The sequence below is a fragment of the Nicotiana sylvestris genome, chromosome 10, assembly GCF_000393655.2.
Source record: "Nicotiana sylvestris chromosome 10, ASM39365v2, whole genome shotgun sequence".
Taxonomy (NCBI): domain Eukaryota; kingdom Viridiplantae; phylum Streptophyta; class Magnoliopsida; order Solanales; family Solanaceae; genus Nicotiana; species Nicotiana sylvestris.
In genome coordinates this window covers 136651734-136672030 of record NC_091066.1, presented here as the reverse complement: position 1 = coordinate 136672030, position 20297 = coordinate 136651734, and the positions used below count along the sequence as shown (strand labels likewise).

Here is a 20297-nt window from a genome sequence, read left to right as displayed (position 1 = left end):
ACTAAATCAGATTATCAGAATAAACTAGCAATATGGTTTTGACATTTTCACGCTATTCCTTATTTCAACTAACAACGTCACAAGGCCTAGTTAATGGCCAATCTTTATGTCATGTTTCCTACCTTGACAGTTCAAACATGACTAAACTAATGAGATGAAGGGCTAACATTATTACAAAGCTTTATACGAATTTCAAAGTAAGACAATTAACTCATAGTTATCAAATTGAATTCCCTACTAATTAACTATCATGAAACAAAAATGAAATTTAAACTGATGAACTTGGACAAATGGAAAACAGAATTGCAATTCAAACTTCATTGATTAGTCATGTTGAATCTCTTTCCAACATAAAATTTAAAAGGCATGTACCTGAAAATGAAGGTAGAAGGAGTAAATTTCAGCAACAGCAGCAGTAACAAAATACTGGCAGAATATCAGTATTCCCACAGATTTGAGTAATAATAAGACCCGAGAAATCCAGATTCACAAGAGCAACGCTTCTTAAAGAATTTCAGATTTTTTAAAACCAAATAGTATCAATACCCAGACCCGGACAGATTCCAAAAAGAACAACAAGGTTTCAGATTTTTCTTTTCTTTTCTGGTATCTGTTTCAGCTTCACTGTGTGAGTGTTCCTTTTTGTTTGTTTTTCTTTTCAAATTTCTATTTCTGATTCTATTTCTATCTCTTTCTTTCTTTCTGTTTTTCTCTTTCCTGAACTCTCTTAAAATCTGATTTTTATTTCTCTTTCAAACTCTTCTCTGAGAAAAAAAACTCCTCTTTTCTGAAAACTGATCTTAAATGAAATTTTTCTCTCTCAATTCCCTATTCTAATCTGATTTCCTTTCTTTTTCTTTCTTAAAATCTTCTGTTTTTCATATTTTCTCTTTTTTCTCCTAAATTAGATTTCTTCAATCTAAAAAATCTGCCCTCTAAAGTCTGTCCAGCTCCCTGTATTTATACAGGGCTGGTCCTATACTCTTTTAGTGCTGGATGGACCCTTTTCTCCTTTAAAAATCAGAAAGTTTTTCCATTAAAACTACTTTTGAATAATTTAAAACTAAGTGCTATTTATCCTGTTTTTCAGCAGCCCCATTATCCCTTGTTCCCCATTATTACTTAAATTATAGCCACTATCATATTATTGAAAGCACACTATCACATTACCCTACTGTTTCATTCTAAAATAAACCTGAAATCCTTCTGTAATTACAGCCCTTAAACTAAAATCAGAATATGTTGCAAAACAGATTTTAAAGTCTGCTTTAACAGTTATAACCAGTCCTAGGATTAAAGACAGTACATCACATTTATGCACAAGAGTTGAATTAAGATAGATGATTCTCAATTGAATACTGAACCTGAATAATACCCACTAACATTACACAGAATATGCAGGATCATTTCGACTGAGATTCAAAACTGAACCAAAAAACAAACAAATACAAGAGCATTGTCAATATACTGACAATGCCCTGAAACTCAATGCTCAGAAATCAACACATATACAGCATTCATTTGAATTTACTGGTTTATTAAACAAGAACTAACTAATTAACAATAACTAATTAACTGGTTATAGCAAAATATTCTATTCAAAACAGGCTATCTCAGTCAACATTTCCAAAAGCAAGATTCATAATACAACTAATCGACGAACTTAATCGAGTCGATTACACACATTGTACATAATCACAATCAACAGAAACAATTCACATTTAGAATCAAGTTGACGGGTAGGGGACAGTATAACAAAATTTGACTAGAAAATTATGAAAAATTAAACAAACTAATGAAACGAACATAGAATACACATAGAATGCACATAAGAAACAGAAATTACCTCTGAACCTTTAAATTCAACTGAACTCAACTCGACTTGGATTTGGACTTTGTTTGAAATCAAACAGACCTTAGTCGAAGTATTTTCCACTGAAAATACTTCGACTAAGGTCGATTAAACCTCAATCTTTATTCAATCTGGACAGAATCCAAAAGTCTGGTATTTTTAGGGTTCTTGAAAGTTCGATTTGAGATTTACTCATTTCTGGTTAGATTCGAGGGAAACCAAAGATGTTCTAGGCACGAGGGAGGTCAGGGGGGTAACTGGTGTGAGTTTGAAGTAGGTTGGGATAAGGTCAGGTTGTACTCGAATCTTCAAATGAAGATTCGAGTAGTTCCAGTATGATTCGAACCATGCAACTAACAGATCCTTGGTGAGGGAATTTAGGAGAAACTGTGGTGTTATTTTGGAGGTCATCGGAGAAGATAAGGTTTTCAGGCCAACCTTCGATTTAAGATTCGAAGAGTTGGGGCCTGATTCGAAGGAAACCAATGTTAGATCTGTGTAGAGGATGTTCAGGGGATTCTAGGGTGTTATTTTGGTGACCGGCGGCGTTGATGCCGCCGGGTTTCAGGCGGTGGGATCCTAGGGCGGCTAGGGTTAGGAGTGGGGGTTTGGGGACGATGATGAATAGTAAGGAAGGGGGGTGTTTAGTTAGGGGGCCGGGGTAGGGGTCTGGAACTTATATAGGGGAAGGGTGGATTGATCTTGTCCGTCCGATCAAGTAAGATTCACGGTCAGGATCATCTCACTTAACCAAATGACGTCGTTTGGTTTAACGTTGGGGTCGGACTGAATCGGGTCAATGGGTCGGGTTACGGGTAAGGGTAGGGGATATCAGCCGTTGGATTGATTTAATCCAACGGTCCTTGATGGAGTGTGACCAAACGTCGTCGTTTGGATTTACTCCTGAGTTGGACCGGACAGGTTGGTTTGGATTGGGCTGTGAGGGGGGGAATTAATTCGATTTGGGCCTGGATTTTAATCCAGGTCCGATTTTGTATATATGTATTATTTTTATTTTTATTTTTTTCATTTTTTCTAATTTAAATTTCTAATTTTAATTATAAAACAATTTTAACTTCACAAAAATATATTAATTATTCTATAACAATTATTTAACATATAGACAAAACATCAATCACACAGTGGAATATTTAAAATAGAACTATTGCATATTTTTTGTGATTTTGTTTAAATTATCTTTTAAATACATAATTAAATCCTATATGCATGCAACATGTATTTTATTTTAATTTTCATTTCATTATGACAAAGTAAACATTTACGGACATAACACAAATATTTAACACCACGCAAATTCAAAAATTACACAGTAAAAGAAATTTATTTTACTTTTTGATTTATTTTGGAGTAGTTTTTCGTAAGGCAAAAATCACGTGCTCACAAAACCTAGCGGAAAGAAAAAAATCTCATGAATTGAAACCAAATTAAACTCAAACCTTACGAAGCCGATTGACATTGACAATTAAGCAAACAAGCTAACTAACGAACTTACAACCAGAACATAATGCAATTAAGCAAGAAACGAAAATTCTGAAGGACGAAAATTGGAAAAACAAACAACCAGGCAAACAAACAGAAAAGATCAAAAGGAAACTAATCGACGCAAAGGAAATTATCCCAAACCTGCTTCGGCAAGAATTTCATGAACTCGAACAACCTTGAAGAAGAAAGTGAACCTTTAACGGTCATTAATCGGTTGTCCTTAACAAAAGACAAACGATTAATGACGGTTTTGGGTTCACTTAACCTTGCTAAGACAGAAAGGAACTCAGGGAGAGACTTGGCTATCTGGACCTCTGCTCTACCACTGACGGACCATTTTGAAATGAAACAAACACATATTTGAGGCAAGAAGGAGATGAGGGGTTGCATGGTGTGATTCTGGGTGGATCTGGGAATTTTTAGGGTTTCAGGTGCTAACCTCAGATCTGAGATTCGAGGCGATGGAAGGGGATTTGAGAGGAACTTTTTGGAGATTTGGGATGGGGAGGTGGAAGGGAGTTCATGGTGTTAATTTGGTGGCGAGTGGACGCCGGCGCCGCCACCGGACGGTGGGGAATTCTGGGGCTGCTACTAGGGTTTGGGGGCAGGTTTCTGAAGTCGGGGGTGTTGGGACGATGAAATAGAGGGTGGGGGTGCGTTCGGACATATATATACTCCCCAGGCTTTAGTTCCGAGCCGTTCGATCAAGTGGAGATCAACGGCTCAGATCGACGCTGATCGAAACGATGTCGTTTCGTTTGAGGGGGGATCCGGACCGGGTCAGGCGTGGGTTGGGCCGGGTATTGGGTGGCTTCATTTGGGCTGGGACTGTTGGATCGGATTTGAGCCCACATCTGAACCTTCTTTACTTCCTTCCTTTTTCCAATTCATTTTTTCTTTCTTTTTCTTTTTAACAAAAATCTTTTTCTTTTCCAAAATTGAAATTTAAAACTTAAATTGAATCCTAAACCAAATTATCCTACCATATTAAATTAATTAACCCTAATAATTGTTACTACTAATAATAATCAAATTAAAGGGAAAAACTACCAAAATTCGACATTAAAATTAAAAGTGCAAAATAAACTATTTTTGTGATTTTTCCCATTTTTATAAAATAATTGATTTGTCTATTAATCCTAAAATGTAAAACTAAATCCTAAATGCAAACTGCAACATATTTTTTGTATTTTATCATCAATTAAAATGCACAAACAAAATGCAAACAATTAACAGAAAATGCCACAAAATCCGACAAAATTGTAAACACTGACAGAAATTATTTTGTTTTGAATTTATCGGAATAATACATATAGGGCAAAAATCACGTGCTCACAACTCATACATGCATGTAACGTAATATAGCTAATAGCTATTGTGGTGCATTCTTCTTTCCCTTCGCGTTACGTGATTTGAAGTGCAAACACGATGATAGGAACTTGAATACACACTCAAGAATGTGAGTTTGAATTTATTAAATATTTCCACTGAATTTAAAAATAAGTTCACCCTAAAAAATTTAAGGTAATGCGTAAGGTGGTCATAACCGAGGGGAGCTACCATTCCGATTACATGTTTAGCAGCAGTAGCTTTAACTCAAATTCTGTATTTATGTTAAAAAAAACAACTTGATATGTATAAATAATTCTTTCAAATCCAATAAGCTATCTTTTTAAAAATTTGAAACTTATAAACTTAAAATCCTAACTCAGTTTATGATCATAAGCCTTTATAAACTATATATAACTCCGATATACTAGAAAACATCCATAGAATAGATACAAACAAAAAAGGAAAAGAACTGGCCGGTGAGATGAGTTGGGGGTTTGGAGAAGAGTAGTTGTGATTGAATAGTAGTATAATACTTAGTCAGTTGTAGTATAGTGAGCGAGGAAAGTGGCAGTGCATTGGATTCTCTGAACAAATGTAAATGGGACATTGGCCTCTGAAAAACACAGCTGTGAAAAAACAGTCCTTCTATATCCCAATATCCATTGTGAAAAGCCAGAGGTTTTGAATAAAACGATCAAAAATGCTGATGCAATGATGTTTTAAATTGAAGGAAATACTATAGTTATTTGTTGGTGGATGTCATAGCTGTCAGAGTTCAGACGGTGTTGTTTGGCTGCATACTAAAAGTTACCAGCATTTTTATATGCTGCCACGAGGGGAATAAATATTGAAATACTTGAAGAAAAAGTGAGTTGGGAAAAGAGCTCTCTATCCATAGTCCAGTCCCTAGCATTCAGCTAATTTGTTTGTCAGCTAATCCCGTATTCGTACTTTTGAAAACTGCCCCATATCGTATTTGAGTGATAAATGTAATCTGACGGTGTTGTAACAGCCCTGGTTTGAAATGAATCCTTCTGAACCTGAATTACTCTTTTGGTACGAGTAACAAGGAATAATTAATCTTTAACAAGAGTTTATCTCATGTTTGATTGGAAGAAAATTGTAATATAATTAATTTTGGAATTAATTTATCTCGAGATTATAGTATTTTTTTATTGCCATGAAAAGGTGAAACAACTAATCCCGGGATAACATCTTTCCAACCAAACGACCCCTTGGAAAAACAACATAACATCTACTATTTCTTCGTAATAATGGATTAGCTTAATATAGAATGCCTTTTTAGAAAAATCAGCTGTATATACAACTCTAGTAGAAGACAATTAAGTATGCAAACGAGGACTAGAGCCATTGCATGTTGCTCAATCCTGTTATCAACCAAAACGCTCTGCGTCAAGTTCAGTCCCTTTGAGCCTCAGACAGTCTGCCGTCAATATGGGCTGGCCCAGCCTAGCCCATAATTTAGTAGGGCTGGACTAGAATTTTTGGAGCCCGTTTAAAAACGAGGCTTTTAATCCTGGCCCGAGTAAATCCGTGGCTCGTGAGGCTTGACTGAGGCTGGGTCGGGCCAACCCGTGGGCCTAATAAAATATTTATTTAAAATATAAAAAATAAAAAGTATACTGTCTTTAGAGATGAAAAGTCAGAATTGGATTTTTATTAAGAGGAACCAAAACTTGATCTTGAGAAGTTTCAAGAGATGATGTTGTCATGTATTGGAAGGACCATTCTAGAAAATATCCTGATCTTTCAATGATGGTGCGTGATGTACTTAGCATTCTTATTACCATTGTACCATCGGAATCGACATTTAGCATTGGTGGCGTGTTCTTATAAAGTACAGAAGTTGCATTTATTATGAAAATGTCCAAACACTTGTTACTACTTGAAATTGACTGCACAGGTTTTCTCGAACTCAAACTGGTAATATTTTTTTATGTGAATTTAAATATTATTAATTTTTAAAATTTAATTATTTTTAATATTTAACTAATTAATATTGCATATGAATTGTAGATGAAAATGAAGATGTTAAGACAACCTTGTCACAAGCGGATTCAAATGTGTTTGATGAAGATGATGTGTTGGATATCTTATAAGCATCATGAACGTTCTCTTGAATAGTTTGTTTTAAGTTAGACTTTTAGTGAATGAAATATAGTCTTGTCTTTTACTTTTTTTAGTATTTATTGTGATATATTGGAACAATATAAAAAGTTATTAAGTTTTACAAATTTTTTCCAATAAGATATTTTTTAACTTTTAAATAATTATCTTTTTTTAGGTCAGAACTTAAAGAAAAAATATAAAATTATAATTTTAAAAATGATGGGCCAGCCTGTAGGGGCCCGCGGCCCACATAGGGCTGGGGTGGGCTAACCATTATAAGGCCCATCAAAATGGTGAGCTAGCCCAGCCCAACCCATCAATTGCTACATATTGACAGCTCTACAGACTGCGCATCAGCATATAAGCTGGTGAATCCGATGAATCCTAAGTTTGGCGAAAGCAGTACAGACTTGACGTCTCACCACACTCAGTACTAAAAGCACAACAACAACCCAATATAATCTTATGTGTGGGGTCTGGGAAGGGTAGTGTGTACGCTGACCTTACCCCTACCCGGGGGTAGGGAGGCTGATTCCGAATTTGTACTAAAAGCACAATCTTGAAATTATGAACTCCAGTTTGAGATGAATAGGCAAATAGGCTTGATGAAGTATAGGAAAAATGCATAGATCATCCCAAACAAGCATACCTGTACCTGCTGCTTTTAATATAAACCACTAATGGTTCATTTAGTCTACAAAGTAAAGCATCCTTGTATGTAAACGGAAGAGACATATCAACTCATCATTGTCGATGTTGAGAGAATTATAGAACTCTTTTCCTCTTGCTTCCTTTATCTCCTTACCTATCAATTTGCCTGTTCAGAACCATTATACAGTAGTTCAATGGTACCATACCCTGCCAATGTGAAGCTCTACCGTCTACCAAGATAGGGCGACAACTGTATAATGAGGCTAATATCTCTAGACTCAAATAAGATGATCTAAGGAACAATGGCGTAAAATGGTGGTTGGAATGTCGAAGAGTAAAAACAAGTTAGAGAAAAAAACTCAAGCTGAAAACAACATCCAATGGCGCTATACTTAAATTTATTACCATCTAAAATGGAACGTGTAGGAAAGATACACCAGCCAAATGTTTGCAGTTAGAGAAAGAAAACATTAACAAAGAAGAGCAAGTTCCTACATTTAAGATAAACCATTTCAGTTACTATGCGTGACGAAGCCCAATGATTTTACTATCACAATTATTTGCTGTAGTTATAGCTTTATCTCTTGTGCATATGAGAAGGCGATCAAAAAATATGCAAACACAGCCCTCATGGAAGTGTAGCTCTGACTTCTTTCCTATCTGCTCCACAGGCCTGAAAAGAACAAACATTGATAGACGTCATCAAAACATTCTAAACCTACTGTAATTCACCCAGAAAAGAATAGCTCCTTAACAAGACATTCACTTTGTAAGTTGTTCTTCCATTCACTATTTGAATAGTTATACTGTTTCAAGTTACATTGGAGTATAATGTAATCAACAACTCCCAATAAAATCTGAACTGACAAGAACCATGTTACCTCTCTAAAGATTAGTTAACCACTCATTGCCACAGTTCAATTAGCTCATATCCTAAAGCTATCATATTAGCACTTCCAGTTCATTTAAGGCAATAAAGCAAAAATCGCAGAAGAAATCACTCAAGGGCTCGTTCAACACATGCAACTGCAATCACAAAGGCTACGGAGTTACAGAACACTGAACCAACATCTTAGATTGACCTTAAAAAAAGCATAGTGGAGAGGTACCAACTGCTACATTCAATGGCCCTATATTGTTCCTTGGTTTAGGGAATTTAGGGTTTAAAAGTCCCCTCTACGCTCAATGGTCAGATTAGAGCATCAAACCCGTCAACTTAATTTCATCAAGAAAAACCCTAGAGAACCTTTTCTTCTGTGTGAATCGATATTATACCATTCCAATTCAACTTAAATCCATAGGCCACACTTATAATAGAGAAGATTGTGTTGAACTCCCAGTTCACTGTAGCTCCTTTTGTATACAATAATAAAAGAGGCACAACGCGATGACAAATTGACAAAAGGGTACTTTATCACATGGAAACTAATGGATACCTATATGAATAAATGAATTAATCACTTGTCAAAATACTCTCAGCAAAATACCAGCAAGCACCAGTGATTAAAAAATTATCAAGCCCCGCATGCTACTCTAGTTACAAAGAGTTATCCCTTCTTAGTATACTGTCAAATAGAAAGTAAGGCCAATAACCACTATTGACACAAAAACTGATCCATTTGCGTGAGCTAGTCTCCATAAAGCTTGTGAAGTAAGTTTTCCTTGGTCTGGGAATTCAACAACAACCCAATGTAATCCCACAAGTGGGGTCCGGGAAGGGTAGTGTGTACGCAGACCTTATTCCTACCTTACAAAGATAGAGAGAGGTTGTTTCCGGTAGACCCTCAGCTCAAGGAACAATGAAACTAAAGCAACAAACTATTGCAACAAGAAGATAGCAGGGTACTAGAAGCGAATAACACAACAGGTACGAATGCGAAACAGGAATAAGAAAATACAACATTAGAACTAGTAATACAGGCAAGCCTAGGTCAACCTCTCTATTCAATGGTCAGATTACAGCAACAAACCCATCAACTTAATTCCATAGGCCACTCTTATAAAAGTGAAGATCGTGTGAAACTGCCAGTTTTGAACAGTTACAATAGAGGCAACAAGACACAACAAAAGGAACAAGGTACTCGGGAGCAACTATGGTTATATGAATAAAAAGGTGTATATCACTTGTCAAAGTGCTCTTAGTAGAATAGTAGGAGTTTATTAAATCAGTTGCAGATTTCCCAAGTGCTCATATAATGTGCTCCAATGAAAATTGTGCAATCATCACTTGATTTCTAGATGATCCAGTTGCCAGTAAATAATTTAGAAGGGAAAACTGATGATTAGAACAATTACATACCTCAACTCCAAACCCTTTCACATATACATTGGTAAAGAGCTCAGAAGGGTCAGGCATGGGACTCTCCTGGAAAACAGTATAAGAAGTTACTAGTCAGCTACTATCTTTATTTATTACAGAAAAAAAAAAGCAGCTGCCATATTTAAAATTACTATCACTTGATTTCTAGATGATCCAGTTGCCAGTAAATAATTTAGAAGGGAAAACTGATGATTAGAACAATTACATACCTCAACTCCAAACCCTTTCACATATACATTGGTAAAGAGCTCAGAAGGGTCAGGCATGGGACTCTCCTGGAAAACAGTATAAGAAGTTACTAGTCAGCTACTATCTTTATTTATTACAGAAAAAAAAAAGCAGCTGCCATATTTAAAATTACTAAAGAAGAGAAGATAAAAGCACCACCCTCACCTTTGCTTTAGCAATGGCTTCATCTACAATTTTTCTCTTTTCTTTCTCAATATCCTGGAGAGAAGGAACAAAAACCGACAAAACAGTTAGAGGTCCTCTGAAGATCGAGGTGACATAAAAAACATGGTTTCCCCAAGTACAAGCTTTAGAAAGTCGTCTATACCTTCAGCTCCTTCTCTGTGGCTATATCATGGGCTAATATGAGTTTCCTGATTCTTTCAATAGGATCACGTTCCTGAAAAATTAAAGATAATCTTGTTAAGCTTTTATGCGAAGCATTTGCGAGCTGAGATGTATTAGATAGTCTACAGAATGTATTGACCTGTCTAACACCACTAATTTCATCACGAGTTCGGTAAGTGCTTCCTGGATCAGACATAGAGTGACCATGGTACCTATAGGTGTCCATTTCAAGAATCTGAACAAAATTGAAAGAAACATAAACATATTAGAATATGCTAAAAATGAAGTAAAAGAAAAGAATACTAATGTATGAATATAACTGACGTTGAATTCAGCAAGAAATTACATAATACAACCCCCCCCCCCAAACCCACCCCCCACAAAACAAAAAAAAAAACTTAGCATAAGCCTCAATGCAAGACATGTCCTAGGGTCTGGATCATTTCCATGTATTGATCTTAGCGTTTTCCAAACTTCATTTTAACCATCTCAGTTAGTGTTCCTTTCACAAATAAAAGAAAAAAGAAACTAATAAACATGTGCAGCCCAAAAAGAATGAACAACTAAAGCACATTTAGGAAAAAATTAATGTGCATTATATGTGACACTGTAAACGAAAGATAAAGTACTAAGAAGCATTAGCATAATTGCTACCAATTACTCATAAGGTGCCGGCGGAGTCCTAAAAGAAACATCGGCCGATCCCTTGTCGGCATAATTGCTAATTTCTACCAATTACAGATACCTCAAATTCGTTATATGTAGAAAAATTCATCGGTGATGAGCTTATGGATCCTATTAACCAATAAAATAAAAGATAAATAAGCAAAAAAAAAATGTTAAGAGCCCTTCTTTGAAACAACAACAACGCCTCAATCTCAAACAAGTTGGGGTCAACTTAATGAATCCTCACCGACAATGTCGCTCTATTTAACTTTTCCAAAATTCACAAACTAAGCCCATTACCTAGAAAATACTCAAGTAACATTTTAATATTGCATTTGGTAATCCAAGTCCTTCCATCAAGGATTCTAGGCAGAAACGTCGGCATTAATGCTGCTTGGTGGGCCGGGCCTGAACCGGACCGGGCCCGCGGTCCTAACGGGCCTGGTGGGCCGGTCCTGGTGGTCCTGAGAAGCCCGTGACGGGCCGGTCTTCATAGATTAGCCCACGAGCCCGGGACCGTCAGCCGGGCCTGGCGGGCCTGACGGGCCCAACAGATTTTTTTTTAAAAAAAATAAAATTTTTTGTATACACATAACATACAAAATATATAAGGTAATATATACACCTAACATACAATATATACTACAAGAAAATATATAAGTAATAATTTATAATATATATACATAAGATACAATATATATACTACAAGAAAATATATAAGAGAATATATATACATAACATACAATATATACTACAAGACAATATACAAGAGAATATATATACATAACATACAATATATACTACAAGACAATATACAAGAGAATATATATACATAACATACAATATATACTACAACAACATATATAAGAGGATATATATATACATAACATACAATATATACTACAAGAAAATATACAAGAGAATATATATACATAACATACAATACTACAAGACAATATATAAGAGAATATGTATACATAACATACAATATATACTACAAGATAATATACAAGAGAATATATATACATAACATACAATATATACTACAAGACAATATATAAGAGAATATATATACATAACATACAATATATACTACAAGACAATATACAAGAGAATATATATACATAACATACAATATATACTACAACAACATATATAAGAGGATATATATATACATAACATACAATATATACTACAAGAAAATATACAAGAGAATATATATACATAACATACAATATATACTACAAGACAATATACAAGAGAATATATATACATAACATACAATATATACTACAACAACATATATAAGAGGATATATATATACATAACATACAATATATACTACAAGAAAATATACAAGAGAATATATATACATAACATACAATACTACAAGACAATATATAAGAGAATATATATACATAACATACAATATATACTACAAGATAATATACAAGAGAATATATATACATAACATACAATATATACTACAAGACAATATATAAGAGAATATATATACATAACATACAATATATACAACAAGACAATATACAAGAGAATATATATACATAACATACAATATATACTACAAGACAATATATAAGAGAATATATATACATAACATACAATATATACAACAAGACAATATACAAGAGAATATATATACATAACATACAATATATACTACAAGACAATATATAAGAAAATATATATACATAACATACAATATATACAACAAGACAATATACAAGAGAATATATATACATAACATACAATATATACTACAACAACATATATAAGAGGATATATATATACATAACATACAATATATACTACAAGAAATATATATACATAACATACAATATATACTACAAGACAATATACAAGAGAATATATATACATAACATACAATATATACTACAACAACATATATAAGAGGATATATATATACATAACATACAATATATATTACAAGAAAATATACAAGAGAATATATATACATAACATACAATACTACAAGACAATATATAAGAGAATATATATACATAACATACAATATATACTACAAGACAATATATAAGAGAATATATATACATAACATACAATATATACTACAACAACATATATAAGAGGATATATATATACATAACATACAATATATACTACAAGAAAATATACAAGAGAATATATATACATAACATACAATATATACTACAAGACAATATATAAGAGAATATATATACATAACATACAATATATACTACAAGACAATATATATGAGAATATATATACATAACATACAATATATACTACAAGATTCTATACTAGAGAATATATGTACATAACATACAATATATACTACAACAACATATATAAGAGGATATATATATACATAACATACTACAAGACAATATACAAGAGAATATATATACATAAGATACAATATATATACTACAAGAAAATATATAAGAGAATATATATACATAACATACAATATATACTACAAGAAAATATATAAGAGGATATATATACATAACATACAATATATACTACAAGACAATATACAAGAGAATATATATACATAACATACAATATATACTACAAGAAAATATACAATGAAATATATATACATAACATTCTATACTAGTATACTATATATATATATATATTAATATGCTTCATGTTGTACTTTGTTATTAATTTATTATGCATGACAATTTAGTGTTTTACTATTGTTTTGTTATTTTTCTTTTTCGTCAAGCACTTTAATAATTAGATTTCTACATATATACTACATATATATTTTTAATATAGCCATGATACTACAATAAATTGCCTTACAAAAAAAACAAAAAAAAACCACTAGGCCCGCGAAGCCCACGAGTCCGGCCCGTTTAGCCCAGGACCACATGGGCTTAGGCCCGTCACGGGCCGGTTCCACCAGGTGAGGCCACGAAGCCCGGGACCGCCAGAGCCCAGGCCCACAAAGCCCGGCCCGTTTGGCTCACGAAGGCCCGGGCCCGGCCCAGAATACAGTGTTAGTCGGCATACACCACCAGCACTGTGTTAATATGACCTATTCTACTCAAGTAAATTTTTTATAAAATAGACCAAAGTAGAAGAGAGGTCATCTTTAATAAATAGTATATTTCCATTATTTGAGTCATCGTCTCAACTGCTATGCATTTTCAGCCCATGCATCCTCTACTAATTTCAACGGCAGAGAAATACTTGCCTGAGGGGATTATCTTACAGAACCGATCATAATAATTAGTCCATTACAAACAGGGTCTTTACTAAGGGATGTAACACAAGTGTCTAGAGAGATCATACATAATCAGTGTAGACTACAGCGAAGTTCATGATCCCTATATGAGGCAATGAACTCATGAATAACCTACTTGCCTTTTTCCTTTTGATCACTTCTTTTTTCTTTTTAATATGGAGGACAAGATAATGGGATGTCGTTGTGACCAATAACTCCAGTAACTCAAAGGCAAACTAAGTTTCCTAGAAAACTGGTGCCTATCGCCTTCCCTTTCCCAGTTTATGTTGTGGAAAACAACGGCAACATCCCTGGACAGAAATGTTGCCACTCTCAATGAAATTATGCAAGATGTCATTTTGTCCTCACAGATTCTTTATGGCATTTTTGGCCTTTCATATTGACAGTTCGTCATGAATTCTTAACAGAATAATGTTGAGGTTACAAAAAAGGAACACAAGGATTAAACCTGCCACAACAACATACTATATTGTCTTGGGCAAAAGATAATAGTAACAATTGTATGCAATTTGATTTTAGCATCTCTGTTTTATTTCTTTTTCCTTTTCTTTCCTTCTGTCAATAATACTTGGCACAACGCTTGCTAGTTCTTTTTTAAAGTTCCCATAAATTATTAGAGTATATAATGACAAGAGGCATCCAAAACATTATTGTTTTCAACAGCATACATGGATATATATATATATATATATATATATATATATATATACACACAAGAAATTATATAACAAAAAGAACTCCTGTCAATCACAACCAAAAATTAATCTAGAAAAAGGCATGATATGTTCCTTATAAAAAAAGGCATGATAAGTGCTTACAATTGGTCCATTCTTGAGGGCATGCTCCTTAGCAAATTTGCATGCTTGTTTAACAGCAAGGGCATCCATACCATCTACCTGTTTAACATAACAAAAAGAGCACAAGAGTCACAAAACATCAAAATTTCCTACATCACCCACTGAAACTTAACAATTGGTCCTTCTCCATCGTTGTGGCAGGAGAAATCTCTCTCTCTCTCTCTCTCTCCCTCTCTCTCTCTCTCCCTCTCTCTCTCTCTCTCTCTCTCTCTCTCTTTTTTTTTTTGTTAGACCTGCCCTGTAAAACTCATACAATTTTCTACATAATCTAGGAATACTGGGATCCCCGGTAGAAATAGCATATAGGTAATTTAGCATTTGAACCATACATCAAGCAATCATCCTAGTTCTCATAGATGTGAGCCACGATCATGCACTACGTTCACAGCCCCACAAATAACTTATCAAAGTGAAGGATACCCTTATTCTGTCAGAAGTCAAAAGGCATCCTTCTTTTCTTTCTTTTTTTTCCTTTTTTGATAATCAAGGCAACTCCTGTACACTAGTTTCAGGGGACTTTCCTCAAAATGACACACATCATATTCAGACTTTCTACAATATTTGGGAAGCTAGTTGCACTTAATTCAGTGGCCATACATCATTCTCCAGAGTTTAACATCTTAGCAACGATAAAAAATCTCTTCAAAATTCCAATGGGGATCAATATTGACAATTTTTGTTCTTTTGGAAATAGGGCTGCCCCAAGATTGTTGACTTTTGGAGTAAATAAGGTATACTCAATATTGTCAACAACCTTCTTAATGTTTGTACACTGATTGGGCAACTTTAGCATTCTAAAACAACAATAATTCAACTCGCTCTTTTTCTCTTTTTGGGCAGAACCTCATTCCTTTGTATTTTTTGAACATTTAGCTCATAATAAACCATAATCATCATAGCATTTCCAAGAACACGATTTCCCAAGAAAATTCAATCTTGCATTATGAAATAGTACTTTTTATTGACTAGCAATTCTTCTACATCCAAGAAATCTATTACTTTATCGGATCGTTTGATAGGATATATTAGGGGAAAAAATACATGTATTAGCTTTGGGTGTTGTTAATTCCTTGATAGTATTTTTCGACCTATGTATAACTAATCAATATTTTATACAGTACTATTCTTATATATAGCAAGGCATGGCATTAACAATACTAGGAGTGTCAAATAAGCAAGTTGGGCTGATTTTGGGTAGGTCAAAATGGGTTGAGTCAATAAATGGGCAGGTCAATAACCCGCCCAAAAGTAACTGGGTTGAGATGGCTGGGTCAAGTTGGGCTAAAATTTGGGTCGTAGCCCAACCTGCCCAACTCTTACCAAGCTTTAATTAATGTGTATTGTTTTCTTATGAATTGTTTAATTATCAAATAAGACTTTTAAAATTTTGTTACGGTCAACCAAAAAAAGTAATTTTTAAGATATTTTAGCAAAGTTACTCATGATCAATTTGTTCCTAAAATTAACCCAACTTTAGATGGGAAATGGGTTGGCTCAAGATGGTTGAGTTCAACAAATGGACCCACCCAACCTTGGGCAGGTTAGGCGGGTCAAATGGGTTTGGGCTCAAATTGTCACCCCTAAACAATACCATAACTTATTAAAGTGAAGGATACCCTTATACTGTTAGAAGTCAAAAGGCATCCTTCTTTTCTTTCTTTTTTCCCCTTTTTTATAGTCAAGACAATTCCTATACACTATTTTAAGGGACTTTCCTCAAAATGACACATCATATTTAAACTTCCTTCAATATTTGTAAGGCTAGTTTCACTTAATTCAGTGGCCATACATCGTTCTCCAGAGTTTAACATACCAGGAAATGACTCTTTCCTTGCTTGAGCATGCAACAGAAGTGGAGTCGCTTAGAACCAGAGCACCAAAAGTAGGGGGTCATGAGCAAGGACAACATAACTTGCTATCTACATTTGTAAGATACCTTTCATTCACCATGGAAAATTCAACTCCATTTAAAATAAAAAATCAGAGCTCATATGAAAGCCTAGAGTCTGGCTTCAAATTAAAGAGACATCTTCAACTGCTTTTTGATAAGTAAAATCAATTCAAAGTTAAACAGGTTTTACTTTATCCAAGATTTAACAAGAAATGTTTAGTTGAGTATTACTAGCACATCACTATCAGCTCCCAAAAATAAAAGAGAAAACAAAGCAAAATAATCTGACTTTTCTCAATAAGTGTTAACAAAAAAGAGTTGCAAGTTGTAATTCACTGTACCTTCAGACCAGGAACATAATCTCCTCTTTTGTAATAAGCTGGACTCTTTGCAGCTCTCCATTCTGCTGTCCCCATTCCATCTGCATCAGAAAAGCAATCGCGCGCATTTGAAGTGAACAACACATTACATACTCAACAAAAGTAGGCAATTTTCTGTATCAAATGCCAATTATAGTCAATAATTTGTAAGTCCTTAGTTATGCAAGCATACTACTCATCAAAATATTACAGAAAAACACATACATTTACAAATGAAAAACACTTGAAGACTTGTAAAATAGAGAAATGCACGATATTGAATAATGTATGCAAAAAAGTTGTTCGAAAAGTCTACTTATCAATCAAATGTGTATTGCTACTTAAAAGAAAGGACTTTTTAAGTACTACTCCCCCGTCCCAATTTATGTGATGTTGTTTGACTAGGCACGGAGCTTAAGAAAAATTTTTGGCCCTTGTCCTCTAAAATATTCCATAGATAATTCTATGGCTATAAATCATCTCATAAAAAGAGAAGTTTAAAGTTAAATTATTTCTAAACATAGAAAAGATGTCATTTTTTGTGATAGGATGAAAGGGAAAGAATGTCATATTAAAATGAGGACAGCCCGTTTGGACATAAGAAAATTTTCACTATTTTGGAGAAAAATTAGTAACCTTTTTCCGGAATTAGTGTTTAAGTTGAATTTTGAGATTTTCCGAAAATTTGAAAAACTCCAAAAAATTATTTTTCAAAATTTTCACTTCAACTCACTCACGAACAAAATTTTCACTTCAACTCACTCACAAAAAAAAAAAAAAAAAAAAGAAAAAACAGAACAGCTTCAAATTGTATTCTATGTCCAAACACAACTCTAATTTTCAAATACCATTTTCCCTTAAATTTATTTTTCCATTTTTTTTCGGAATTTCACAATTCTTATGTCCAAACGTCCACAAAGTATGAGTTTAAGTTCTACGGATTGACGGTGTGTAATAGTTTAGCAAATCTTTCAAAGGCATTAGTTGGAAATCTAGTGAAAATGGTGGATTGAGTTGAGTATCTTACAGTGATTATTCTCACAAACTAGAATAGCAGGAAGATCCCACAAAGCAGCCATATTCAAAGCCTCAAACAACTGCCCTTGATTAGCGGCACCATCACCATACATGGCAAAACTGACATGCTCCTCTTTCGAATACTTCTGTGCAAATGCCAATCCAATTCCTAAAGGAACTTGAGCACCAACAATACCATGACCTCCATAAAATCCACTATCCTTCTTATAAAAATGCATGGATCCTCCTTTACCTTTCGAACATCCATCTTTCCTTCCCATAAGTTCCGCAAATGACTCATATAACCCTCCGCCGCGGGCAAGGAAGATGCAATGGTCTCTATAAGCTGTAATTATACAATCCTTTTTGGTAATTGCGGCTTCCATGCCAATAGCGACGGCTTCTTGTCCGTCGTAGAGATGGCAGAATCCACGGATGAGTTTTGCTTTGTAGAGCGAATCCGCGGCGATCTCCATCCGCCGCATCTCCGCCATGTCCTTGAAAAAAGTCATGAGTTCGTTAGCGCTAGTTTCGACGGTGCGGGATGGAGGATCGATCTTGTGGCCGGTGAACGGGAGGCTGGTTTCTACCGTGATTGTGGCGGTCGAGTCCGACGATACGTGGCGCGTGGCGGACACCGCCGCCGTTAAAGGTTTCAAGAGATGATTGACGGTTCTTCGGCCTGTGGATAGCGCCATCTTCGATCTCTGTATGAGAGAATCTGGAGAGAGCGTTTGGTGAGTGCTAATGGAGAGGATGAAAATGAAAATTTTGTTTGAGAGCAAGTGGCATTTATTTAAATACTAGTAAGAATTAAAGGAGGATTTTTTAGAGAAAAAAAAAAAGGAATCTGACTATTCGAATGTCCCATAAGCTGTTTTCTGTTAATTCTAGAGCAATTTTCTTTTTATCTTTTCGTTTTTCATTTCAACTAAAACGTTCAATTTTCTGTGGTATTCAATATTATTCCTATTATACAAATAACTAATACATTTCTTAGAATAACTGAACTTCAATTTTCTCTCAATTATTGATTTTTCTCACGCAGACATACATGAATGCGATAGTAGTAGTAAGTAGGAGTACTAACTATAGTACACAATGATGTGCTAAATAGATATTTTAATACTTTAGTATTATTTGGCTCTATATTCTTCAGCCTCTATATAAAGGAATAAACCTGAAAATATTGACACTGTTCATTCGTCTACATGGCTATTTATAATGTTGAAATTAATAAAATATTCTTTTTAAATCTTTTATGTATAAAAATAAATTTCTAATGTGTTTATGTGTAAAAAAAAGAAATTGAGGCATAAACTAAAAATAAATTTATACGTACCCATAAAACCATTTGACCGCAATAGGGCTGCCCGAATATTGTTGACTATTGGAGTAAAATAGGTATACTCAATATTGTCAATAATCTTCTTAATGTTTGTACATTGATTAGACAACTTTGGTGTTCTAAAACAACAACAATTCAACTCCCTCTTCTTCTTTTTTCTTTTTTTCTTTTTTGTTTGGGGGAGGAGGGGGTCATTTCTTTGTATTTTTGGAAACACACATTTAGCCCATAATTATCATAGCAATCTCAGGAATTCGCTTTCCCTAGAAAATTCACTCTTGCGATATGAAATAGTACTTCTTATTGACTAATAATTATTGGGATTTTTTCTTTCTATACCATATATGAAATTTTATTACTAAATATGTGCATAGTATCTAAATTACCCGTCTAGTCCATATTTTTCCTACAATTCATGTACTATTCGTCTATTATGAATAATTAGGGCAGAATATTCCATAAAAAACGTGCTAAAAATCGGGAAAGAATCTTGGGATAGATTGATTCTACAT

General features: G+C 34.1%; 1 protein-coding gene across 1 annotated transcript; it reads right to left on the bottom strand.

The window, feature by feature from the left end:
- Window positions 1-7833: 7833 nt before the first annotated feature.
- LOC104232648 (pyruvate dehydrogenase E1 component subunit alpha, mitochondrial-like) lies at window positions 7834-19297 on the bottom strand. The gene is made up of 9 exons (XM_070160083.1): window positions 18448-19297; window positions 17403-17482; window positions 15132-15209; window positions 10504-10599; window positions 10345-10416; window positions 10182-10235; window positions 9998-10063; window positions 9768-9833; window positions 7834-8141 (listed from the first exon to the last, which is right to left on the bottom strand). Exons 1-9 carry the CDS (start codon window positions 19133-19135, stop codon window positions 8097-8099), a joined length of 1245 nt encoding a protein of 414 aa, XP_070016184.1. The 5' UTR covers window positions 19136-19297; the 3' UTR covers window positions 7834-8096.
- Window positions 19298-20297: the final 1000 nt, after the last annotated feature.

Excerpts from the sequence above, each read along its gene's own strand:
- LOC104232648 (XM_070160083.1), bottom strand. The coding sequence starts at position 19,135 with ATGGCGCTATCCACAGGCCGAAGAACCGTCAATCATCTCTTGAAACCT. Across the intron at positions 17,483-18,447 it reads AGTTTGTGAGAATAATCACT|ATGGAATGGGGACAGCAGAA; the intron begins GTAAGATACTCA and ends TTTCTGATGCAG. Across the intron at positions 10,064-10,181 it reads AAGCCATTGCTAAAGCAAAG|GAGAGTCCCATGCCTGACCC; the intron begins GTGAGGGTGGTG and ends ACTGTTTTCCAG.